Source organism: Orbicella franksi, chromosome 6, assembly GCF_964199315.1.
Source record: "Orbicella franksi chromosome 6, jaOrbFran1.1, whole genome shotgun sequence".
Classification (NCBI taxonomy): domain Eukaryota; kingdom Metazoa; phylum Cnidaria; class Anthozoa; order Scleractinia; family Merulinidae; genus Orbicella; species Orbicella franksi.
Genome location: NC_138150.1, coordinates 30,475,549 through 30,499,502, shown reverse-complemented (window position 1 = coordinate 30,499,502; position 23,954 = coordinate 30,475,549). Strand labels below are relative to the sequence as shown.

The window sequence follows — 23,954 nt, the reverse complement described above, 5'->3', positions numbered from 1 at the left end:
GTTTGCTACCTTGACAGAGGAAGAATTTTTTTTAGCAACTGTCCCTACTAACCCAATGAAAGCTACAAAATTCGGCTTTTGTCACTATTTTCCCGGCATCTTCTGCCTCACTTTTATACTCAAAATAATGCCGTAATGCGTAAGACCCTATTTTGCACCCTTAGGTGTATTTGTTGGAAAAAAGTAATTGTCAAAAGGTCTGGATAATAGCAGACCTGTTAAAATTTTGAGAAACAACACAACGTTTTTTAAAAACATGTTTCAACAGAATCTTCTGTCATCTTCAGTTTACAGTGGTTTGACATACGAAACGAGGCGAAAGGGTCAATTCTGCTTTGTATTGACCCTTTCGCCTCGTTTGTATGCCTTTTTAAACAAAAGAATATTGGAACGCAGGCTCAACTGTAATAACATCTATTACAAAGTACAGAAATGAGTATATAGTGTACGAAAAATGCTAATTGACTATAAGAAAAAAAGAAACATGACAATGTAAAATATTACAAAGACAGTTTTAAATTAACATGATAAAGTTGATGATTTAGTGTCAGGTTTTTCCAATTGAATATGAATAGCTTCTTTTATCTTAAGCTGGAAGGTGGTGGAAAAGTGATCTAGGGTTTGAGAATTTTGTAAGTGTTTGAAAATGTGAGAGGTCCTATCACTGAACAGGCGCTCACGTACGCACGTGGAAAAATGCCGGGTGACTTCGCCGACATAGCAGGCATTACAGCTCGCACACAAAAACTTGTATACAACACCCGCACGGAGCCCACGCCACGAGGGATAGGATCTTTCACACCAAACATGTTTCCGATTTTAAAGGATGAGAAGACTAACTTACTATCAATGCTGTTACAATAGCGTTAGGCAAAGTGGCGAACGTTTTTTTTTGCCTGATGATAGAAAAAGGACCGATGTAAGGTAATTTTAAGTAAAAGATACGCGTTGTGTCAGAGACGGAAGCCGGGGGATTACAGTCATGACGAGTAAGTGTGAGATAAAGTTTAATAATATTCAATGGGAAAAACCTACACTAAATCGATCATCAACTTTATCATGTTAATTTAAGACTTTCTTTGTAATATTTTACATTGTCATGTTTCTTCCAGTGTTCTTATAGTCAATAAGCATTTTGCGTACACTATAGTCAACTCTGTACTTTGTAATTTAAATTGAAGATGACAGAAGATTCTGATGAAACATAATTTTAAAAAACGTGTTGTTTCTCAAAATTTAAAAAAAGTAATAACAGAAAGTTCTCTCTTCTATTGATCATGTGATATTGTTTGTTTTCGTGAGATTAAGAGGAATGTTTAATTTACAGCGCCTTTGAGACTTATTATCTTGTTCATGCGATTCTGTTTTGTTTAGTGAGATTTTGAGGTACATTAAATTTACAGAACTTTGGACAAAGTTTTCTCTTATCTTGTACATGTGACACTTTTTAGCTCATGAGATTTTGTGATGATTATACGTTACTTGACAGCACCAACTGGGCCACCCCCTTCTTAAGATAATAAAGGTTTAATTCACGTTACCGCTCCAAAGTATCAGCGAAATGTCGACTTTCGTCACGGTGCTCAGTTAGTGTTAAACTTTACTGATGTCAGTTTCCTTCTCCAAAACTCCCATTGTGAGAGAAAACCATATGATGACGTTTCTCCTGGAAGATCACGAGGTCAGGTTTTTAAATAAACTACGAATGAGATTTTTATTAAGTCATTTCTTATATTTGTATCTTCAAGGAACAAGATAGCCAGAATATGCACGTATCGTATATTGGTAGTATGAGAGTTAATTAGGAGTCTCTGGGTCGACTAGTGCCTTCAGATATTTGTTCAAACGCAACTTGCAAAAATTTTGTACCTCACAGTTTTTTTTCTGATTATTGACCTTGACGGAGTTGCCGATGGATCGGCAGATGTTTTTCCTTCAAAAAGGTCAAGCCTATGAAAAAAAAATCTTGAGCTAAAAGATCTCTTAAGAAAAAAACACACCTGCCGAAACTAGGCCACCATAAAACAAATGAGAAATTTATTTTAGGCTTTTTCGTTGAACATATGAATAGTTTGAATGATATCGACTGAGTCTAGCAGATCTGTATTTGTTGGAACAAAACATTAAAAAGTTTTCTCTTATCTTGTTCACGTGATTCTGTTTGTTTTGATGAGATTCTAAGGTACGTAATCTCTTTTGAGACCACCACTCCTGTCAACGAAATGTTGGCATTTGTTTTGGAACCTAGTTTTCCTAATTAAAAATTAAACATCAGTATAAGCAATATGTATTTGATTCTGTTTGGTAATTTCATAAGTTTTTGAAGCACGTATAATTTACGACGCCTTTGAGGCCATCACTAGTTACGAATGAGAGAGTACAAATTTGCATTTTGCACACCAAGGTGTATTTGTTGGAAAAATAAACAACATTATATTACGAAAAGTTTTCTCTTATCTTGTTCATGTGATAGTGTTTGTTTTCAAGAGATCTTGAGATATGTTTAATTTACAGCGCTTTTAAGACCACCACTTGATTCAAATGATAAAGTTTAAATTAACATTTCGCTCCCCAAAGTGTCGGTGAAATGTTAGCTTTTGTCATGAAACGCCTAATAAACATTAAACATCATAGGCAATATGTATTTGATCTCCAAAAGCTCCCATTGTAAGGGAAAACACAATGACGTTTCCGTCCTGGAATATAACACAGTTGGGTTAAAAAAAAAAAAAAAAACGTTGGTAAGCCATCTTCAAAAAGTAAGATAACCAGGGATATGTAAGCAAAAGTCTCTATTTGACTCGAAAATAAATTATGCTTGAATATTTGTCCTTGGATATAATCTGTTCCAAGAAGCGTAAAGGTTTCTGAGAGCTGAGCTCGAGGAAACTCATGTTTTTCTTTAAAGCCTTTTGTAGTAATTAAACCATTGAGGACGGTGCAAGTTCCAAGTCTGTAATGTAAAAATTCCTTAACATTATTTCCACCCTTTCTTCTAATATCGTTTCTGAGAATTTTAAAATATGTCAAAAAAGTATTTACGATTCACACCTGTCAAGGATGCGTTGCAATCGTCCCATTTTAATTGTTGATGTCAGAAGTGAAATTTTGTGTTAATCACGTGCACTTTTGGGAATTACTGATAGGATCCTGAAGGCCTGTTTTGCTTATAATAAGCTCTGGGAACGGACAAATACTGACGCGAAGAAGTAAGCACTCGCTACAACAAATTTTATAGATGGCTAGTTTATGCCTGACTCAGTTGTCTATTGCGACTCTCAACATGATCCTTAACAGGAGAGAGGTGCAGCATTGCGGATTATCACTGTATCATGACTAATTATCACTTGCTAGACTTGGTTGAAAGTTGGCAAAAAACATTAAAACGTTTTCTCTTATCTTGTTCAGGTTCATTAATTTTGATTCCGTTTGGTTTCATGAGGTTTTGAGTTACCTTTAATTTACAGCGGCTTTGAAACCACTACTTGTTACAAATAATGGTCGAGTTCAAATTAGCAGTTTGCACCCCAAATGTATTTGTTGAAATCGAACAATAAAAAAAAAAAAAAAAAAGAAAGAAAAAGAAAAAAAAAAAAGAAAAAAATATAGAAATTTGCCCTTCTCTCGTTCATGTGATATTGTTTGTTTCCATGATATTTTGAGGTACATTTAATTCGCAACGCCTTTGAGACCACCACTAGATTCAAATGGTTGAGTTTAAATTCACATTTCGCACCCTAAAGTGTCATTGCAATGCGGCTTTTGTCACTAAACGCAGTTTCCCTTATTAGAGATTAAACACCAGTAGGCTACATGAATTCGATTGATGTGTTTCTTTCTTCAAAAGCTCCCATTGTAAGTGAAAACACGATGATTATGTATGTCGTGGAATATAAATTAATTAAAGAAGTTGGTTTTGTTTAAATAAATTACAGATGAGAGGAGAATAACAAAGCTTCTGTTAAGCCATTTCTAATATTTGTATATTCAAAAAGAGATGTAAACAGAAACCTCCATTTGGCGCGAAAATATGCTCAGATATTTGTCTTTTTTCTTATCTGTTCCGAAAAGCGAAACTGACGTTTTTTTTTGCCTATGTGGTTATCAAACCATTAACGAGAACGGGCAAACACTGACGCAAAGAAGCAGTTTATGGCTGACTCAGTTGAACTTTGCGACCCTCAACATTATACTTTATTTTGACAACTTGGAATAGCCTCCAGTCACTTGCTGTAGGTATGCCCATTAAAACTATGTAATTAGCTTACTGCTTTGACTAATTTCCATGGTGAAATTTGTTTTGAAGTAAAAAGGTAAAATTAAAAAATCACTCAAAGGCTACAGCTTGCTTGCATTCCTATTAATTATAAATTAGAATGTTTGACAAACTTTTCGGTGAAGTAAATAACAAAATATTCAATGACAAAATATTCATTTTCTTTTTCATTTCAAACCATGCCTTACTTGGTCACGCCATGGACACGGTTACCGTTGTTGATGAGTTTGAGTGTCAGCTTAAATGCATCTCAAATAACAGCTGCAAGTCGGTTAATGTTCATCCAGATGGCAACAATGCACGACGACGCATTTGTGAGCTAAACAACAAAACCCGACAGATGAAACCAGATCTATATACCAAGGCTCTATCCAGGTAAATTAGCTTTCTAATTCAGGACAATTGAGCTTTTTCACCAAGAATGTTGCACGATGAAACGACAGATGAGCATAGGAAGGATAATTAACAATTAGACCCGTAGCACGCAAGGGCTACGGATCAATAGCCCATGAGGCGAAGCCGAATGGGCTATAGACCCGTGGCACTTGAGGGCGAAGTGGGACAGAAAACTAGTGGGACAGAAAAGGCAATAATAAAGTTAGCAAATGCAAGTTGAAGAAATGTTTATTTGGGAATAAAACGAAAAAAAGCGTCACGCTCGATTGCGCCAATTTCGCCACTCGATGACTATTATTAATAGTCCTCTAGTAGCGTAGCCAATCAAAATGCAGGATTTACATTAGTCCACTAGTTGGGTGCTACTAATATCTGGTATCTTGTTCAGTATTAATAAAAAAAAAAAGACAAAGATGGGTAGAGAAAAAGAAAACTAGAGGATTATCCCCTTGATGTGCCCAGAACATAATCAGATTTACAGTAGAGACATGTAGCAACACATCTAATGAGATATTTGAGTAAAAATGCATTGAATATTTTTACTGTTCGTAAGTCATCTCTACACTGACTCTTTGGCTTGGGAGTAATGTAAGAAAGATCGTCCGTTTGGACAATTATAATTGTCTTCTTTTGGGCGCCTCCGCTCAAAGGGATTAATTGGCAACCGCTCGTGACACACCCTCTATTGACTGGCGTTACTTATTTTGAGCGTTTTTCGTATTGTATTCCAGATTCTATCACTCTCCTAGTGGTCACATCGTTTTTATACCTCGTGTAGTTTTTATCCCATTCCCCCAGTTTTTCTGCATTTCTTAGCGACAGGGTAGTTGGCAGAGAGGTTTATTTCTCAGTTTTTATGTTCCATGATTTATCTCGCGTCTACAGATGTGGAAATAAACTTCTCACTTGGCCAAAAACAAACGGTGTTGTTTATGTATTGTTGGCGGGGACAATTTTTATATTATTACTGAAGACAGATCAGATAGCTAATTTGGATATCTTTTACGCGACCCAGGCCTCTTGCATCGATGTTTCCCGTGAGCTGCTTGCATCGATGTTTCCCGTGACCAGGGTCACCCTATACAACACCTTAATCCTACCACTCTTTGATTATGGAGACCTCGTTTGGGGAGACAAGAACAATCTCACCATAATGTCAGAACTGCAGGTACTTCACAATAATGCTGCTAAAGTACTGTTGGGCCTTCCAATCCGAAGCTCGTCAACTCAAGCCTTGAAAAGCCTTGATTTCAAGCCACTTGCTTTAAGGCGATTTTTTCATCGTTGCACCGCAATTCATAAGTGCTTAATTGGGTCAGCAGATTTTGACTTCAGTTTCATTAGAAATCAAGCTGTTCACTCGCATAATACGAGACAATTGAACGATCTTCGTTTGCCCCTCCCTCGCACTAACTGGGGCAAGCAAATGTTCATTTATCAAGCAGCGAAGGACTGGAACAGCGTCCCGCGTGAATTAAAAGGCACACGTGTTTTATCTATTTTTAAAGCAAAACTGAAAACTTTTTTGAATGATTTTAGCTAATTTTAATCTTTAGAATTTTAACTTTTTAACTAATACGAACTCTTTTTACTCTTATTTATTTTAGCTTATAGTAATTTATTAGGTAATTCTTATTTATGTCATTTTTAGGTGATTTTTATTTAGGAGGGCTCCACTGAAAACCGCCTTTGGCGAGTTGGATTCCCTCACTAAATATTATTATTATTATTATTATTATTATTATTATTATTATAGCTGGAGGAACGAACAAAGAATGGACAATGTCATCCGGGATACAAGGGGAAACGATGTGAAAAACGTGAGTAGTGATAATAACAGTACTGTAATATTTAAGTGATAAAGGACTGTTACTTTACTTCATCTTAAAACGAGGACGGGGGGTAAGGTGAGGAGGATTGGGAGAATCCGAGACAGTTATGCAGTCTACATTTTCCGTATTAATTTCCCATATTGACCATTACATTCGCCGTGTGAAAGTTGCCCACAACAACAACAACAACAACAACAACAACTACAGCAGCAATGACAACAGCAAAACAAAATCACCTGGCTTGTTTCCGCTAAAAGTCCTACTTCGATGAGCCCAAAGACAAAGAGAAAAAAGGTAAATAAAACGTTGGCAAAATAAAGTTCAAATCAGGCAATCAAAGCACCAGCTGAATACAAAAGTGAGAATTTTTTCGATCTTACAAGTAAAAAGTATTCAATACAAGACTAATAGCAACTGAAGAGTTTATATCATTATGGATCAAAGAAATCGTGGACATGGCTCAGAATTCAATTTCGCCCATGCTTTGTCCATTGGTAAGTAGTTGAGTCGACTAGCCAAAGAAACAACTGATGATGAATTCTCGTTTGCAAGAACCATTTTTAACGAATTGAAAACGACTAAAACACAGAATAGCAGAGCGCGATAAAGTACGTGTGAACCCTCTGAGAGTAGACAAGGGAAAAGCACCTGATCTCTAAGGATTACGGAAGAAATAAGTTATAACCGTCATTAGTAGAATTCTATTAGTATACTAATGCAAGTGCTGGAATCGGATAGGCTGAGCCATTGAACACCATCAGTCATTTCCGTAGTGTGCAGTGGCTAGAGGTCGTCCCATCAATGGCGAGGTTTTTTTTCGTTTTTCCAAAGTTTTGGAGGAAAATTGTGATGCAAATGGATCATTAAATTCCTGAGAAATCTAAACGAAGGACATTAACAGTTTCTTGACTTTTAAAAAAGTTGAAATTATTGAAAAAAAAACTGATGCGCGGGCGCACACAACTCAATTTTAAATGACAATTCAATCCAAGCAATCTTTTTCAGGAGCAAAGTTAATACGTCAAGGAATAATTGGAAACCGTTATTTAAAGTAAATTTTAGAAAGAATTCTACTAAAACAATTAGATTATTCGCTCTCGATTTCTATGAGGTGATAACCGATTCGGCCTTCGGCCTCATCAACTATCACCTCATAGAAATCTCGAGCTCATAATTTAATTGTCAACTAGAGCACATCCTCCGATATCCATTTTCTGTAATCTTAATTAATCTAAATCTAACGAACACTGCTTGCTACATGTAGCGACCGTCGTAGAAGTAGTATGTATCAAGTGAATAGCCGGTTTGGTTCCACATGAGCTGATTACAGCTGATTTAATGAGAAATGGCTGCAGAACCGATTTAATTAATGAGATGCGTTATCATTATTAGCTCATCGAAGAGACTGGTCACATACCCTGCTATTCCATAATAAAAATGTTTAACAAAACGAGCGGCTTGTCGTTGTACACCTTAGATCTGGATGTTATGAATTTCGTTTTAGGTATGCGAATCACATACCCCCGTATTCGATGATAAATTGTAGACCCAAGATCTGAATGTCATGAATTTCCTTTTGGGTATGTGAATCCCACACAGGTGGTCTCTTACTAATAAATAACAATAGTTTTTCTTAAATGTGTTCTGGGCGACGATGCAGGTTCTTTCTGATAAATCCGTAAGTAACGTAAAACTATATTTAGCCGCCGGGTCAGCCTTCGTGATAATGCTAGTGACATATATAAAGAATATTAAACTTGATCGAGGTCCTTAAAGAGTTCCACGACTAAACATTTATTTTGTTTATGGAACATTTCTCCTTTGCGCGGAACCTCCGAATTTTTTCACTTCGGACTCATTGAAGAACGACGTCTGATTATTGACTTCATTAGGAACCTAGGAGGCTCAGGCCCGGCCGTCACACTACACCGGAGCAATTCAAAAACGCAAGAATCAGTCGTTTTATATTTTTGTTTTAGGAAATCTCGGCCAGGGAAATCAAGTGGTTCTCCTGATCCTATCGCGTTCGTTTTAAAATGTTTTCCGTCCACACGACAACTCAAAGCAGCCGTTTTCAAATTCCTCCGGTTTGAAGAGCGTTTTCGAAAAGCTCTGTTCTCGTGACGGATTACCCTGGACCGTAGGCCTAACTGTAGAAATAAGGATGTATGCTTTGTTATAATAAAGTTTCCATATAACGCGCGCTCTGATTGGCTGAAAGAGCGTGCTTTATCAGAGAACAGAGCACGGGTTGATGACGGTAAGTTGGCTTCCAAATTTTTGCTTCGGAATTTTGACAAATTTGACCCAAATTAAACATCCCCTGTGACTCAGACAAACGCACTGGAAGCGAGCTATTTTTCTGCAGTAAATATGGCTCACAGAGACCATTGTTAGCAACAGTAGTGTTAAAACTGTACTAAAATAACAAGTTTTGCTAGATTCCCGCCGACAAAACATGTACAGCTGTAGCGAAATACACAAATTCTCAACCTAAACAGTGCTTCGATAAAGACATTAATTTTGTTACGAAGGCAGAAATTATACTAAGAAGTAAAACAACGACAGAAAACAATTGAACTGTCTCTGTTTATGATGAGAGGTTTTATTTTTGTAAATTTACAATTAAAAATGCTCATTTGCTCAAACAACACTTACATGCAGTGTAGTAACGCTCGTTCTCCAGTCATCTCAGCGAAGTAAACCGACGAGTGGTCAGTGCAAAACTTGTTCTGATATTCTCTTCTGTGCTCGAAGTAGAACCAGTGGGAGCCGTTAAGTCTTTCTAACTTTTACGCTAGTTCGGGCAATCTTGCTGCATGCGGCTACAAGCCGTAAATAACTGTGGCTCCTTTCAAATTCAACCCGGCATTTCGCATTTTCATCCACAAGCTTTGAGCTCCGCGTTTCGTAATTTCCACTGGAAAAGTGCTCGTTTTCATGGGCCACAATACGGCCGGATTCCTCTGGACTATAAACCTTTACCTGCCTTGAGATCCGTATTTAAAAATTAACTTAAAAGCGAACTTTGAAGGCATCGTTCTTCTCTCGAAAGCCGCTCAAACTTCTCGAAACTGAAAGCTTAGCTAAAGTCCAGTTTGTGATTGACAGCTGTCACTTCGTTAGCCAATCAAATTATTTGAACAATTCTAACAAGGATTGTGATTGGCTTATTTTAGCGTGCTTTATCAGAGAACAGTGCACGGCTGACGCCACTTTTGCTCGTTTGGAAAATAAAGTTTGGTTTGAAAATTCAGCCGAATGCGTGGGGAAATTATCTGATTCTTTATCATAAAACAAATAAAGAAGCCTCGACTGTGCTCTGTTCCGTTGTAAAGCACTTAGGAAGCGGTAGAGCACTCAAGAAGTAGGGAAAAACACTCGACTACGTCTCGTGTTTTCCCCTACACTTCTTTCGTGCTCTACCGCTTCCTGCGTGCTTTACAACAGAACAGAGCACAGTCGGGGCTTCTTTATTTGTTAATTAAATTCCTCCGGCGTAGTGTGGACGGAGTCTGTAGCAAGCCACGATGTCAATGAGAACCGCCAAACAAAAGGTTTAATGAGCAAAACAATGGCCGTACAAGTGTGTTCTGTAAACCTTTGTACATTTCATAGCCGTTCTCTGCAAAACAACACCGCAAAATGACCGCGAATGATGAGTCCAACTGCTAATTTTTCGTATTTCCATTTAGAATTAAATGCCGTCATTACATGTTTAACCTGAGCGAGGTTTTGGAGCCATAGGCATCCTGGGCAAATTCAATTTTACAAGGGGTTGTCCTCGGCGTCACCGTCGTCATTGATAAGATCCCTATATTTACATCTCGGATGCTGGAAGGTCGATACACTTGTTTAACGTGGGGTCTGTCATTCTAAGTGGCTGCTTGGTGCTTTGCTCATGTTATATCCCAAGAACAATCGAACGCAGATGAGAGTATCGTGTAAAAACCGTAAAAAATCACATAAATTGCAGCTCTTTGCTAAGGTTCTTTTTAATTCAGCGATTAAGTTGTCGAGTGTTTCGGTAGGAAGTTTTTCCCTCCTGCTGAAATAATCTCGTTTACGTTGCTTCGCCGATGCAATACCTTTTCATCTTCCCCATTACTGACACGGCAATCGTTTGCATCTTCTTCTTCAGTATAGCTTAAGGCTTTGAACACTTAAAGGCCATCGTCATCAATAACGTCCTTGAACATGGAGAGTTGATACTCTGGACTTCCCGCTCCAAACCAAGTAATTATTACAGTGCTTTCTCTTTTCATTGCTTCCAGAGGACCTCGCCACTTAATTGACCTCAAATCTAAATGCTGCAGAGAAAATGATATCTGGTGGAATAACATTGAAAATTGTGATGCTTTAGGCGGCAAGGCACCGTAAGTTGTTTTCGCTAGTAGGCATTGGTAGACAGCAGACGTTGTCGACGAATTTGAACTACCCTTTCGCTACAACGTGTAATATTAGATGGCAGATCGAGAGAACTCATCAAACAAGGCTTAATCTCGCTACTGTAACTCAAGATACCCAAGGTGAACGCGTATTTTAATATATAACTGCATGTATAGCATAAATTACAAAGCCGTTACAGAACATAAACGTGCATATAAAGAATGTTTTGCAAATTAGCATATTATAGCCATAAATAAAGGTATGTCCGCCATTTTGAATAATCAAATCCAGCCGGTGTCAGAAACTCGTTTGTCCGGTTTGGCTATGACGTCAGTGCTTTCTCATTGGTTCACAACGAAGCCTTTTGTTCTTTCGCTATATAAGTGGGACACCACCCGGATGGTTGGGCGGCTAGTTAATTCCACCGCAATATACAAATCTCTCTTGATCTCTCTTGATCTCTCTTGATCTCTCTTGATCTCTCTTGATCTCTCTTGATCTCTATTAATCTCTCTTAATCTCTCTTAAAACAATATGGTCATATTCTGGATTTTTGTTGGTGTTTAGAAACAGGCACGCCTCGTTAAAATAAGCTCAATTTCGGTTCCACATCCACTAAACTTCAGCGATTTTCCCTGATATTCTTGCTGCAAGACACCCCGAACATGCATATGGCAATACCGGACAAGATTGAATCTTTTATCGTGGATGTGGTCCACATACTCATCTGACCAAACGTGAGAAAGTACAAGCCATGTTTGACAAAGTTTTGTTGTTTTAATTACGCAATGTTAAGAGAGCTTTATATAAACGTTCTCAAAGGAAATTTATCATTTACGTTTCACAGTGTCATGCAAGCAGGTCAGTCCAAAATACTGTTACTAGAGTAGGAATCTAGTATACGAGTACTTTCAGATAAACGTTGCAGATATAACTAAATTAATACTGCAAACTTGGATATACCCTGCTTTTTAAAGTATAAATAGGGGTTAAATATATAGAGGATATTACAAGGTGGCGAGAAGATATGAATTTTATGTTCGAGTGGCAAGAACAATATCTTGATATTGGGAACATAAAATTCATATCTTCGAGCCAACGTGTAATGTTCTTTTTATTATGTGGAGAAACCAATTCAACAAAAGCAAAAGGCGGGAATCGTGAAGTCATTGAACGATACGACACTCACAAAGGTGACATACGGAAAATACGCCACTCGGGTCCCGGATGAAGTGGCGTATGGAATCTACGAGTGGTTTAGTTCCCAGTAAAACACTCTTCTCCATATAATAAAAAGGAATATTCGACTTGACAGTGATACTGATCTTTGGAGAAGCGTGCAGACAGTCCGCCGGCGGATACATATATTTACACAGGTTGTTTCACACTTCATGCAATACTTGCGTAAACAAATTGACAGTTCTCATGTATACAAGCAAAAATCTGTTAGATTCTACCTTTGATTTAATTAATTTTCTGACAGAAACCAAGTCTCATCTCAATTTAGCTTGTCACATTTTACTTTCTAAGGTACTTTTCGGCATGCGATCAATTGTTTCTTCATGGTCAGCTTAGTTGTAACTTCAACATGAAGGCTACAGCAAATGATCTCGAAAATAAGCAAAATTCAAACAAGGGTAACCGCAAAACTAAAAGGTATCTAAAAAAATTGCAGGTATATCTGTGAACGTCTATCCTTAAACTGTATCTGCAATATAGTTATTGGATTTTTCTCCGGGTACCGACCAGGGTTTTTGGCTGTTGTTTTAGGGTACCACAAAGCTATCAAAATACAGCCGCAAGGTGTCTTCGAGACAAAAAAAATCATAAAATATTTATAACTAGAGAATATCTGCTTCTCATGTCGTCAATGAATAGGTCAGGGCCCTAACTATAATGTTATCGCAAAGGAAAAGTCACAGATAATTTTGGACTTACGCTGATGGACATGACAGAATTTTGATAGTGCGAATATCGAAATTTGGCTCGGCCCGGACTCAACGGTTTTTATTCAATTACTATGAAAAACAAAAAAAAAATGAGTGTTAGAACAAACTAACTTTGCTTTGTTTACTTTGGCATAAGGGCCTGTCAATATGGAAAGTATGAGCGAAATCGATTTCTAGACTGTGTCCGCGATTTTCACGATCATATCTGATTTTTACTGATACTGGCTCTTAATCGCCCGGAAGGTACTCAATAACTAGAGGAATTGAATACATACCTGTACATACATGAAGTAAATACATACCCGATTACTGACCTCGGTCAAAATTTTCAGACCAAACGCAATGAGTCCTATTAAATAAAAAAAAATAGCAGTACGTAGAGGTCCGTTTTGTTCCTTTACATTTTACATAGTTTCAATCAATTCAGATGCTTTTCTGAAAAATGGACAGAATTACAAGAAGGAGTCGCGTTAAAAGATAAAGATACTGATGTCTAAAGATCGGATTTTGATCTTCACATTTTACCTTTGCATTTTTTCATTATACTCGGTGTTTTCCTAAAAAAATAACCGGCATTATTACAAGTCTTGCTAAAAACGTACATAAAAATACTCGAGCGTAGAGATCGGAATTTTATATTTAGCTCTTTACATTTTAAAGCACTTTCTATTTCAACGATTCGTGATCATATCATATTTTGTTTTGAAGCTATCAGAGGCTTGTATTCCCATCAGGCTGGTCACTCATGCCAGGACATCCGGGACTTAGGAGACTCCAGAGGAGACGGGGAGTACTGGATCGACCCTGAAAAGAGTGGAAACTCTTTAAAGCTCTACTGTGACATGACCACCGACGGAGGTAAAGTTTGACGGTTCTATAAAATTAATGAATAAAAATGGTATAATCTGTTATTTGAACACTAAAGACTATCGCAGACGTCACTGATGTTTCAACGTACTTCAAGTAATAAATCAAACGCGAAAGACTGTGTTTGACCACAATTCCAGGCAACGAAAAGAAGTTGAAAATACGACGCGTAGCGAGGTACTTTTACGAACTTCGAGGTGTTTAGAAATGTGGTCAAACACGGTCGAGTTGCGTGTTTGATCTATCTTTTCAATCGAAACTAAAACTAAGGAGAAATGGAGAAATAAAATCGTAAAAATCTCTGCTCATTAATGTCAGATATCCACACACAGTCATGGTCATGATTTTCTTTCTTTCTTTCTTTTTTTTTTTGAACTTGATGATTTTGAGAAGGAACCCTCCATCCGTCATCTTTCGTCTTGAGTAAGGTGGTGCTAGTCGTTGATCACGTGATTGCAAAACTTTACCTGATTTCAGGAGGCTGGCTTCTTGTCTCCAACGTTGTGATTGACAGTCCTTCGTCCCCACAATTGTCAGTGCAGACGCCATACCGCGGAATCAGCAGTTACCATAACAAACAGACGTTTCTGACCAAGAGTGTCATGAATCAGCTCAGAACACACCTGTCTTTCAGTCAACTGAGATTCCACTGCAATAAACAACAGGGACGTACGTTCCACGTGACCGTGTGTGACTGTGACTGTGGCTTGTCTTCTAGAATGGAGAATGACAACTCGGGATTGGCAGGAGTTTGCGATGAGTGGGGATTTGATGGTGCTATGTATGAAGTTGGCAAATGGGGCTCCGCAACAGATGAAGACAGATTGTACCATGCTCCTGCTTTTGTTAGATCGTTTTATCACTGGCTCTTGGATCCAGCTCAGTCAAGATGGGAATGTGATGACGAGGGAATTGGAGTGTCCTTTGGTGATTTCTGAAAAATCTTTGTTCGTTAGGACAATGGTAAACTTATTATACGTCTACCTAACCGCAAAATACGTTTGTTCATCTATGAATAAATATATTTACAGAACTAACTGTACAGAAATTTTAACTTAAAAGCAAACATTCAGTGGCAGCCGGCATAATGTTATTTATGTGCGACATAATGCCCAAGGTGATAACCCGTCGCGTACGTCGGTGCCAGGTACCGGTATTACGAAATTTTCAGATAGATAGATAGATAGATAGATAGATAGATAGATAGATAGATAGATATAAGCACTGTTCATTGTGTGAGTCCTTCTTTTCGCCTGCCATCAAATTATGTAGTAGAAGACTTTTCAGACAGTAACTAGATTTTCAAGAGCGGTGATAATCAACGTTCCACGTAAACATGTTTAATAACAGCACTTTCCGAGCTGAAATTTAGGCCCCGTCTACACTAATGCGCATGCGTTTTCGACACGATGCTCTTTCGATGACGGATTTTCCTGGACGTTTTACCCGTCCACTTTAAAACGCTCCTTGACACTGATACACCATGAGAAAATATCATAACTGTCATTTGCGCTCAAGACGTGATAACCTCTCCTCGTGATCAGCGACCAGTTTTCCAAAATACCAAAAGTTTCCGAGTCAAATCATTATATTTGGAACCTCGTAACAGACCACCTCTCGTAAGTGACCTCGACCACTTGTAGAGCTAACAGTTTTAAATTTTCTTTTGTTTTTAACTTCGCGTAAGCGGCCACTTGACAGATAATGGAGCGAAAATTGGTTGTAATAAGGCGTAACATTATGACTTAAGTAATGTGGCAAAATTCTCCTCCTAGGTATTTAGAGTTCTTATGACGACTATAAGCAACAAAAATGAATAAAATGACAGAACCAAGTGCCTCGGTTTGCGCGGTACTAGCTACGACCTCAATAACATAAGCGCGATTACTGGTTACGCGTTGAAACTAAAGCGTGCGTCATACAGCTGATCGTTGCGAGAAAAATTTGTTACAAATTGAAGAGGACGTTTGACTAATAACGCACTTTATTATATAGCTAGCTCCGTGCGAGAACAAGATGAACTGAATCCTTCGATGTGATTGGCTACAAGAGCGGGCAAGATGGCGTTACCTTGCCCGTTCGGGATTACCCGCTGTGTCCCGCAAGAAAAGAGTGTTCCTCGTTTAGACTTTTTTTGCTTGTTTATGGACATCGACTCTGCTGCGGTCCATAAACACGCAAAGAAAAAAAAAAAGAACAAAGGACGTGGCCAATATCCAGCCATCTTGACCGTGCAAGCTTGGTCAATAACCCGTATATACTACGAGACGAGCCACGGGAAATGTTGAACCTATTAAAGATAAAACCGCATGCCTGCAGGTGACATGACAAAGCACATGAAATAGGAGTTTTCCAAAAATGATGCAAATGTTAATTAAACTGTAAGAGGCAAATAGTTAGCAAATATGATGTGATTACTGAATGGACCTGTTGCGTACTTAGCAATAGGTCATATTCGTATTCTCGGTATTGAACTAGAACTAGTTTGCAATGGAGGTTCATGCTGCGGAATATCATTAAAAAGAGTTAAACGTCATTTGCATTTGAAAAGACTCCCTGCATTAGCCTCAGTTGCAAGCTAGTTCCAGTCCAATCCTGGGAATACGAATATGGTCTATTCTACTTAGTAATTATTAAGAACTCGAAATTGGGAGGCATTTTCGCTGTAGGCACCATGGGCACTTGCTTATTTTGAGTACTTGCGAAAGAAATTCCACGAATAACTAACTTGACACGGTGCAAGTGACTGTAAATCGGCCTTGGACAGTGTAATATTCGAAGCCCGGGGGGACTCCTATATGAAAAGGTCAAGGATGCTCGTCGTCTCGGGTATAAATCAAGGATTCTGGTCTCACTTAGGGTGTTGATGGCGAAACGTCACCATTCTTAGCTGTCAAAGCTAGTATCCTTTAGGGTGCACTCGAAGAAATAATAATAAAAGAAACACTCTCCTTCGGTTTCCGCTGATCTCTCGAGTACGCGAGTCGGTTCTTCAAGTGTACGCGGGATCCTTTCTTTAACAGTGGCTAGTAATCGAACCTATTCCGTTTCAAGTGGTTTCTTTTAGGAGTCTAACGAAGCTCGAGCAACTCCCATATTAGTCTCCTTTAGGAAGTAAATTCAAATTTTCCGACGAGCATCCCTGACCTTTTCATATGGGAGTTCCCCCGTCCCCCGGGTTTCTAAATAGGGAACTTAAGCACGGGTCGTTTTAGAGGCAACGGCGACCGAAAGAGCCTGGGAAAAGAACAACGTCGTTCTCGCCAAAATATAAACGTTAAGCAGCTAGACCAGTTCTGCGGAAGCGACGCTGTTTGTTTTTAAAATAAGCTGTGTGGGAGCATGTCATCCTTCAGTGAAATGAGAAACTCGCTTCCCTTTTTGGACGGCAGTAAAAGCATCAGTGACGAAGAATTTTTGATTTTGTACGAAAGTTACAGTTCCAAGAATCCAGACTTCCCTTACAGCTCGTATCCAAAGTTTAATTTCGACCCGATGGACGAATCAGAGTGTTTAGCGGAGTTCAGAGTACGAAAGCAGGACATTATATAATTGGCAAATGTTCTTCAATTACAAGTCACTATCCGCTGTCCTCAAAGAACAATGTACTTGTGAGCGAATTGAAGGGCTTTGTATGCTTCTGAAGCGCTCTTCGTATCCATGCCGCTGTTCAAGACATGATTCATGGTTCTAACCCCAAGATCAATTCCTGAAATAAGTATGATTACCAATACAGTGATGGATCATATTTTTTTGAGTCATAGTCATCGAATTTCACAAAGGAATTTTGATATATTGAGTCCGCCAATGCTACAAGAGTATGCAGATGTTATCCATGCAAAAGTTGTTCTTCTCAGCAATTGCTTTGGGTTAATTTATTGATGGGGCAGTCAGACCAATTCCTCGCCCTGGCCAGCAACAAGGGATAGTGTACAATGGATATAAACGGGTACATTCATTGTATGGGCCTGTTGGTAAGCAATGTTCACTAAGATGCCACAAAAATAAAAATTAAATTAATTTATTAATCTTATATTATCCGTTTGGTATGCAGAGCGGAAAAAAAAAAACACGATGCAAGCATGTTAGAAGATTCCAATCTTCTTCGGGAATTGGAAAGGAATGCATTTTCCTCAACGGGCCAGCCCATGAGTGTTGATGGTGATTCTGCCTATCCGCTGCGAATACACCTACAGGCACCATTTCGCCATGGTGTCCTGACATCGATGATGGAGCAATACAATTTTGACATGAGTTCTGTCCGAGTAACTGTGGGGTGGCTCTTTGGCGAAATCGCCCCACCACTTCAACATTATCTTGGAAAATAATATTAGTCCAAGTTAACAAAAAAACATTGAACTTACAAATTCTCAAACTTAACACGTTGCTTGGAAGAATTAACACTCCAAGCTCAGGAAAGAAATTAATGACATGGCAGTGTACTTCGGTTCGTATAAGACCTACGATTACGACCGGGACCAGTTTCTGAAGTAAGTAATATCCGTGTTTCATTGGGTAGAATAATGAAATATAGCAAGTGTTTTAATTACCACATCAAAACGAATAAGTCTTCCTGAAAACTAATAATCTTAGAATAAACAAGAAGTTTGGATAAATGGTTTGAGTTAGAATTGCCTAATTTAAAGTGTTAAAATTGGCTTCAGCTTCTAAAGATGATAATACAATATCGCAACCTTTGCATAAGTTTCAAGAATTAAGTTTTTGATTGCTGCAGCTGCAATACTTACTGCAGTTTCTTCTTGAAGTTTAGTCAAGTTTTCTTCTTACCAGTTACAGCTCATATGTTTTCTCAGTGAACTCCTTTAAAGGCAAATACATCGAAAACGTTAATTAAAACAAACTTGTGATTATTTGGCTTGGTTTTCTATCTGACAACGATTAATTGCTGGATGCTCGGTGGTGCGAGAAATGAATGAAGCTTTTTTTCAATACAGGAAGGACCAGTAATAATAATATAATAACTGAGCAAAACCTTGAATAAAGCTGTGAATATAATTTTCTGTCATACTTTTTCAGTCACATTCCTCTTATTCATGATCAGCGCCTATATATAATTTCTTGTTTGGAATAAAACTTGCTCTAATTTCAAAATGAAATCAAGAAGAAAATCCTGACTCCTCTCGTCATGCCATCTTCTTTGGGGCAGAAATGACAGGCAATTGCAATATTCGAAATGGGTTTTTTGTTTTAAATCTAATAATACCTCTTGCTATTTGTGCAACGCTGATGAGAAATCAGTAATTACGAAGGGATAGTAGTCTAAACTGCGCTCTTACTTCTATATTGTGATATTTTGTCCGGTTGAAGCAAAGTACTCAAGATAGACGAGTCCTCCATGTTTTTTTTTTTGGTTGTTGTTGATGTTTTTTGTTTTTTTTATGTAAAGCATTGTGCCTACCAGGACCTTCTATCGATTTGTTTAGTTTCTATTTTGACAGATTTCATGGTGAATTTGTTTTGGAAGTTATTGGATAGAATTTTTAAATGACTGAAAGGTTCCGGCAGAATTGACAAAGTTCTAAGTATTGATAGTTAAATAGCGTTGCAAAGAAGCGCACCTAGGCCTTCCGGAGGAACTATAAAGCAGATCTCACCGATGGCTGGTGTGTGCCTCTTTCAGTTGACCATTGCAGCTCTCAGTATTCTCCTGGGATTCTTATTTGTGGCAGCAAACACAGACTTTTGCTCAAGCGTTTATGAAACTCAAGTTGGTAAGTGAACACCTGTAAATTTTAAAGATGCTCTTCATTCCCTCTACTGACAGAATTTTGATTTCCTTTCTTCGGCTTATAGACCATGCCTTACTTGGTCATGCCATGGAAACGATTGCTGTCGCTGATGAGTTGAAATGCCAACTTAAATGCGTCGAAAATAACAGTTGCAAGTCGGTTAATGTTCATCTGGATGGCAACAATGCACAACGACCCATTTGTGAGCTAAACAACAAAACCCGACAGATGAAACCAGGAGATTTTAAATGGAAGAAAGGGTCTACATACTATGGCTCTGTTCAGGTCAGTTGAAAAATGCCGTACGTTCACATATTCTAGTTTTAATTAGTTTACTTTACCCGAGGTAACTTGTTCTATAGGGGTCTTTGAGAATAATACAAGTGCTAGGTCGACTTGTATGGTCACAAAGTATGGTCACAACAAGTGGCCATATATAGAACGTTTTCACTCTCGCAATATAAAATCAAATCGAAAACCGTTCAGTGGATAAAGTCAAAAAATTGCGATATTAAACGTTTTAGATGTGTGCGTTGTCCCATTCTTCGGATATTCGTCAAAATGTTCCGTAAAAATTTACAGATAGATATAGCCGGAATGTTTATTGAGTACCAACCCTTGCAGTACAAGACTGACAAGACAGAGCAAACCGCCCATAAGCGGTGAAGACAAGACAGAACTGAGTATGGAGCCTCCATATTGGTGTCCCTCCTAGTAACACCAAAACAACAATATGGCGACAGGAAAATAAGCGGTTATGATGTAAATAAACCTTGTTGTAACTACTTAATTAATCGACCTCCACGGTTTATTTCATACCTTTACTCAACCCAGGCCTCTTGCATCGATATTTTCCATGAGCAGCGTGGACAGTGTCATCCGGGATACAAGGGCACAAATTGTGAAAAACGTGAGTAGTGAATATTTTTCTTGCGACAATTCTTTTTTTATATAATTCGATGGCGCAGTTTGAATTGCGTCACAAAAGTTGTCCGCACACTGTACAATGTTTTTAAGAGGATTATCATTTCGGTGTCGATTTCGTGACGTTGACGGACTTTTAAAATGATTTCCTTTTTGTGTTTTACAAGAGCATAAAGAGTGGTATCCACTTATAGACGGTTTGCTGTTGGAATTTATATCTTATACACGTTCTGTTTCTTGTCGCTACAGAGGGTTTGAATGCCAATCAGCCTGCTCATTCCTGTAAGGACATCCGGGACTCAGGAGACTCCAAAGGAGACGGCGAGTACTGGATCGACCCTGAGAAGAGTGGAAACCCTTTAAAGGTCTTCTGTGACATGACAACTGACGGAGGTAAGTCAAGGATAATGATATCAAGAGAAATTAGTAATAAAACTTTTTAAAAGCCAAGGAACAGCGCACAAAGGTCCCAGTTTCCAGCAGCACTTAACAAATTAACCGCAGCTTTTCATTTGTCTGTCCTTTCATTAGTGATAAATTGCGTCATAACTTTGTCAAAGTAGTTGTGGGCTCACCAAGCGTAGCCAAGCGACAAAACAAGAGAAAAACCGGGATATGAAAGCGAACTGAAAATGTTGGGTAAAAATGCGAGAGAACTTGGATTTCGTTTATTCAAAATGGTTCCCAAACTCACGAAGTCGATAGACTAAAAACTCATAGCTGAGGTGCAGAAAGGGAACTTTCATTAGCTGGCTTTAGGTCTTTTATTGAAAGCATCTCATAAACTAAGCAGTCAAATTTGGTCTGGCACTTTCGTTGGATCTTAAGCGAATGATTAACGGTTCAACATCGTTCAACTTTTGTTGATCAACGAATGTTGAACATCGTTAAGACTTGTTAAAACGTTGTTGCAACTTGTTCAATACTCATCCAACTTTTGTTGAGCAACAACTACACATTTTGGCGCGAAGTTGCAATGGCGGACGATCAAATGTTACTGTAGCTTTGTGCTTCGAGCGTTGTCGCCGTTGTTATGAAGCGTTGACAAAAAAGACGAAAAAACCGCAAAATTTGGACGGGTGAATGGTTAAGAAATAGAACCATATGCGGTGCATGTTGCACCCTGTTGGCAGAACTAAGAAACTTGGACATCTCAAGCTACAGAAATTTCTTATACCGTACAGGCACGGAAAAGTCTCGTACAGATTGATCAGTTGACTGGTGTTATCAAAACTCCATTCGAGCTCAGTTGATTCCAACTCTTCGGCCGCCATGTTGATGTTTCGATGAAGCCGCGTGACACCAAACTCGAAAGCAATTGGTTGAAACCTTTCAACGAGCGGCCACTTGTTGAACGGAATAGAGCCAAGCTCTATTTTCGTTCAACGATTTTCAAAATGTTAAAGGGTATATTTCAACGTTCAATATCACATGATACACTGTTTAATATTTGTTGAACAGCAGCTGCAACATTTGTTGCTCAACAAATGCTGAACCGTGTATCATTCGCTTTAAATCTAAGATGTAAGTCACTTCGGTCCGTCCCATGTTGCTCTCTAACGTGATTCCCGATCGCAGACCCCTTATTTCTGTAACAAACTTTCATTCAATTCCATTTAGAAATTCTTGAAAACCCGCTGAATTATTACGGAGTTGCGTCCATTCGCAAGAGATCAGCACTCAGCCTAGTACAGCAAGATAAATATTCCATTCATTGAGTTCTACGGCATGTTCCTCCTCGGCCAGTTACCGTCGGTTGAATCTAATCTGAGGAAAAAGTCATCTTGTACGATCTGATGCTTTTCTCTTTAAAGAACTCGCGTTTAGATGCAATTTGTCACAACACTAAACAAGCTGTAAAATTTGGTAAAATTTTCAAGATCCCCGCATGAATGCGTCATATATATGTCTGTGGTCTTATTGACTTACAAAAATTAGCTGGTAATGAACGTGCAAGAAATTTGATTTCTAACAATTTTCCTGTGTCGAAACATTTAAGGTTGAAACAAAACGTGAAATGTTGCATACCCTTGTCTGTTTTTTTTTCGCGATAAAACGATATTTATGGTCTCCAGTTGCTTTGTTTGGTCACGTGATCACTCACCTTTGTCTCGTTTCAGGAGGCTGGCTTCTTGTCTCCTACTTCGTGATTGACAGCTCATCCTCCCAGCTGCAGTTGTCAATAGAGACGTCATACAGAGGAATCAGCAAATATCACAATAACCAGACTTTTCTGACAAAGAGTGCCATGAATGAGCTCAGAACACACCTGTCTTTCAATCAACTGAGATTCCACTGCAGTAAACAACAGGGACGTACGTTCCATGTGACAACGGTGGCTAACAGCACTGGTGAAGCTGTAGTCCAGTACTTCAGCGGTCAGACGGATATCCAGCCCGATGCCTGTTACTCGTTTGTTAGAATGCAAAATGACAACTCGAGATTAGCAGGAGTTTGCGGTCAGTGGGGATTTAATGGTAAGAACTATAATGTTGGCAAATGGGGGCATGCTCGAGATCAAGATAGATTGTACTATTACCCTGCTTTTCAAGTATTTGCTTATCACTGGGTGCTGATTCCACATGAACCAAGATGGGATTGCGATGACGGGATTGCTGGAGTGTCTTCTGGTGATTTCTGGAAAGTCTTTGTTCGTTAAGACCTTGGTACACCGATGACTGGACAAACGTATTTATCTAATCTTCAATACAGACCAAAATAGTAATAAAATAGTAAGGCAAGGCTTTTGGGTGTATGATTTGGGCGTAGGTCGTTTTAGATAGTAATTAACTTCTATAAAGGTCCGATAAACTTAACACGGGAAATCGAAAATAAAAATACGATCAAAAATTATATCAGGGATGTGTAGTTTAACAATAAAATGACATCAAATGAAATGATATAAAATAAAATGCTTCATGATGTTTCTTTCCTTTTTGTCGATACATTTGGACCTATAATAACCATGTAATGTAAGTTGTTATAGTGACTGGTAACAAGTGAACATTCAGTCGAAAGGTGAAGCCAGGCGACCACTCACTGAAACCCCATTTTGGGTTTACATGCAAATTACCTGTAATTTTTTTTAGCGCCGTGAATTGTAATACGCAATAAACAATACAAAAATTAAAAGTAATAAACAGTACCACATTATTTTATTGTGATTTCATTCGCAAGTGTTGGAACCTCAGAAACAAGGTTCCAACACTTGCGAATATTTTCAATGACGCAGTGGCTTAAAATTACTCCAGGCTGGTGGGGACCCGTGAACAGCCTTAAGGTTTTCATGTTTAGATATACTGGCGATTTTCTTTTCCCTTTAGAACTGACTGCCATAATGAACCATTACATTCCATGCCGCCAGGTATCATCCCCGGGGAGTGAAGGGGGGAGAGGTAGTACTCCCTTATCTGAGCTATGTAGGTATGTACGGCCCCAAAGGATATGGTTTTTCAGCTGTTATGGTCAAATAGAGTATCAATCATGGCCATTTTGGTAATAAATAGGGTATGGTGTTTGCACTCTAGTCTTGAAATGGGTATGTCTTTTTATAAGAAATTACTTTTTTCAT

At 38.5% G+C, this 23,954-nt stretch overlaps 1 protein-coding gene and 1 pseudogene across 1 annotated transcript; both read left to right on the top strand.

Annotated features, from left to right (window-relative positions):
* Window positions 1–4,376: 4,376 nt before the first annotated feature.
* On the top strand, window positions 4,377–14,665 carry LOC145490599 (uncharacterized; annotated as a pseudogene).
* Window positions 14,666–19,326: 4,661 nt separating this feature from the next.
* On the top strand, window positions 19,327–23,145 carry LOC145489724 (uncharacterized). Its single transcript, XM_081468753.1, has 5 exons — window positions 19,327–19,441; window positions 19,524–19,744; window positions 20,294–20,369; window positions 20,633–20,776; window positions 22,504–23,145. Exons 1-5 carry the CDS (start codon window positions 19,327–19,329, stop codon window positions 23,040–23,042), a joined length of 1,095 nt encoding a protein of 364 aa, XP_081324879.1. The 3' UTR covers window positions 23,043–23,145.
* The last annotated feature ends 809 nt before the right edge of the window (window positions 23,146–23,954 follow it).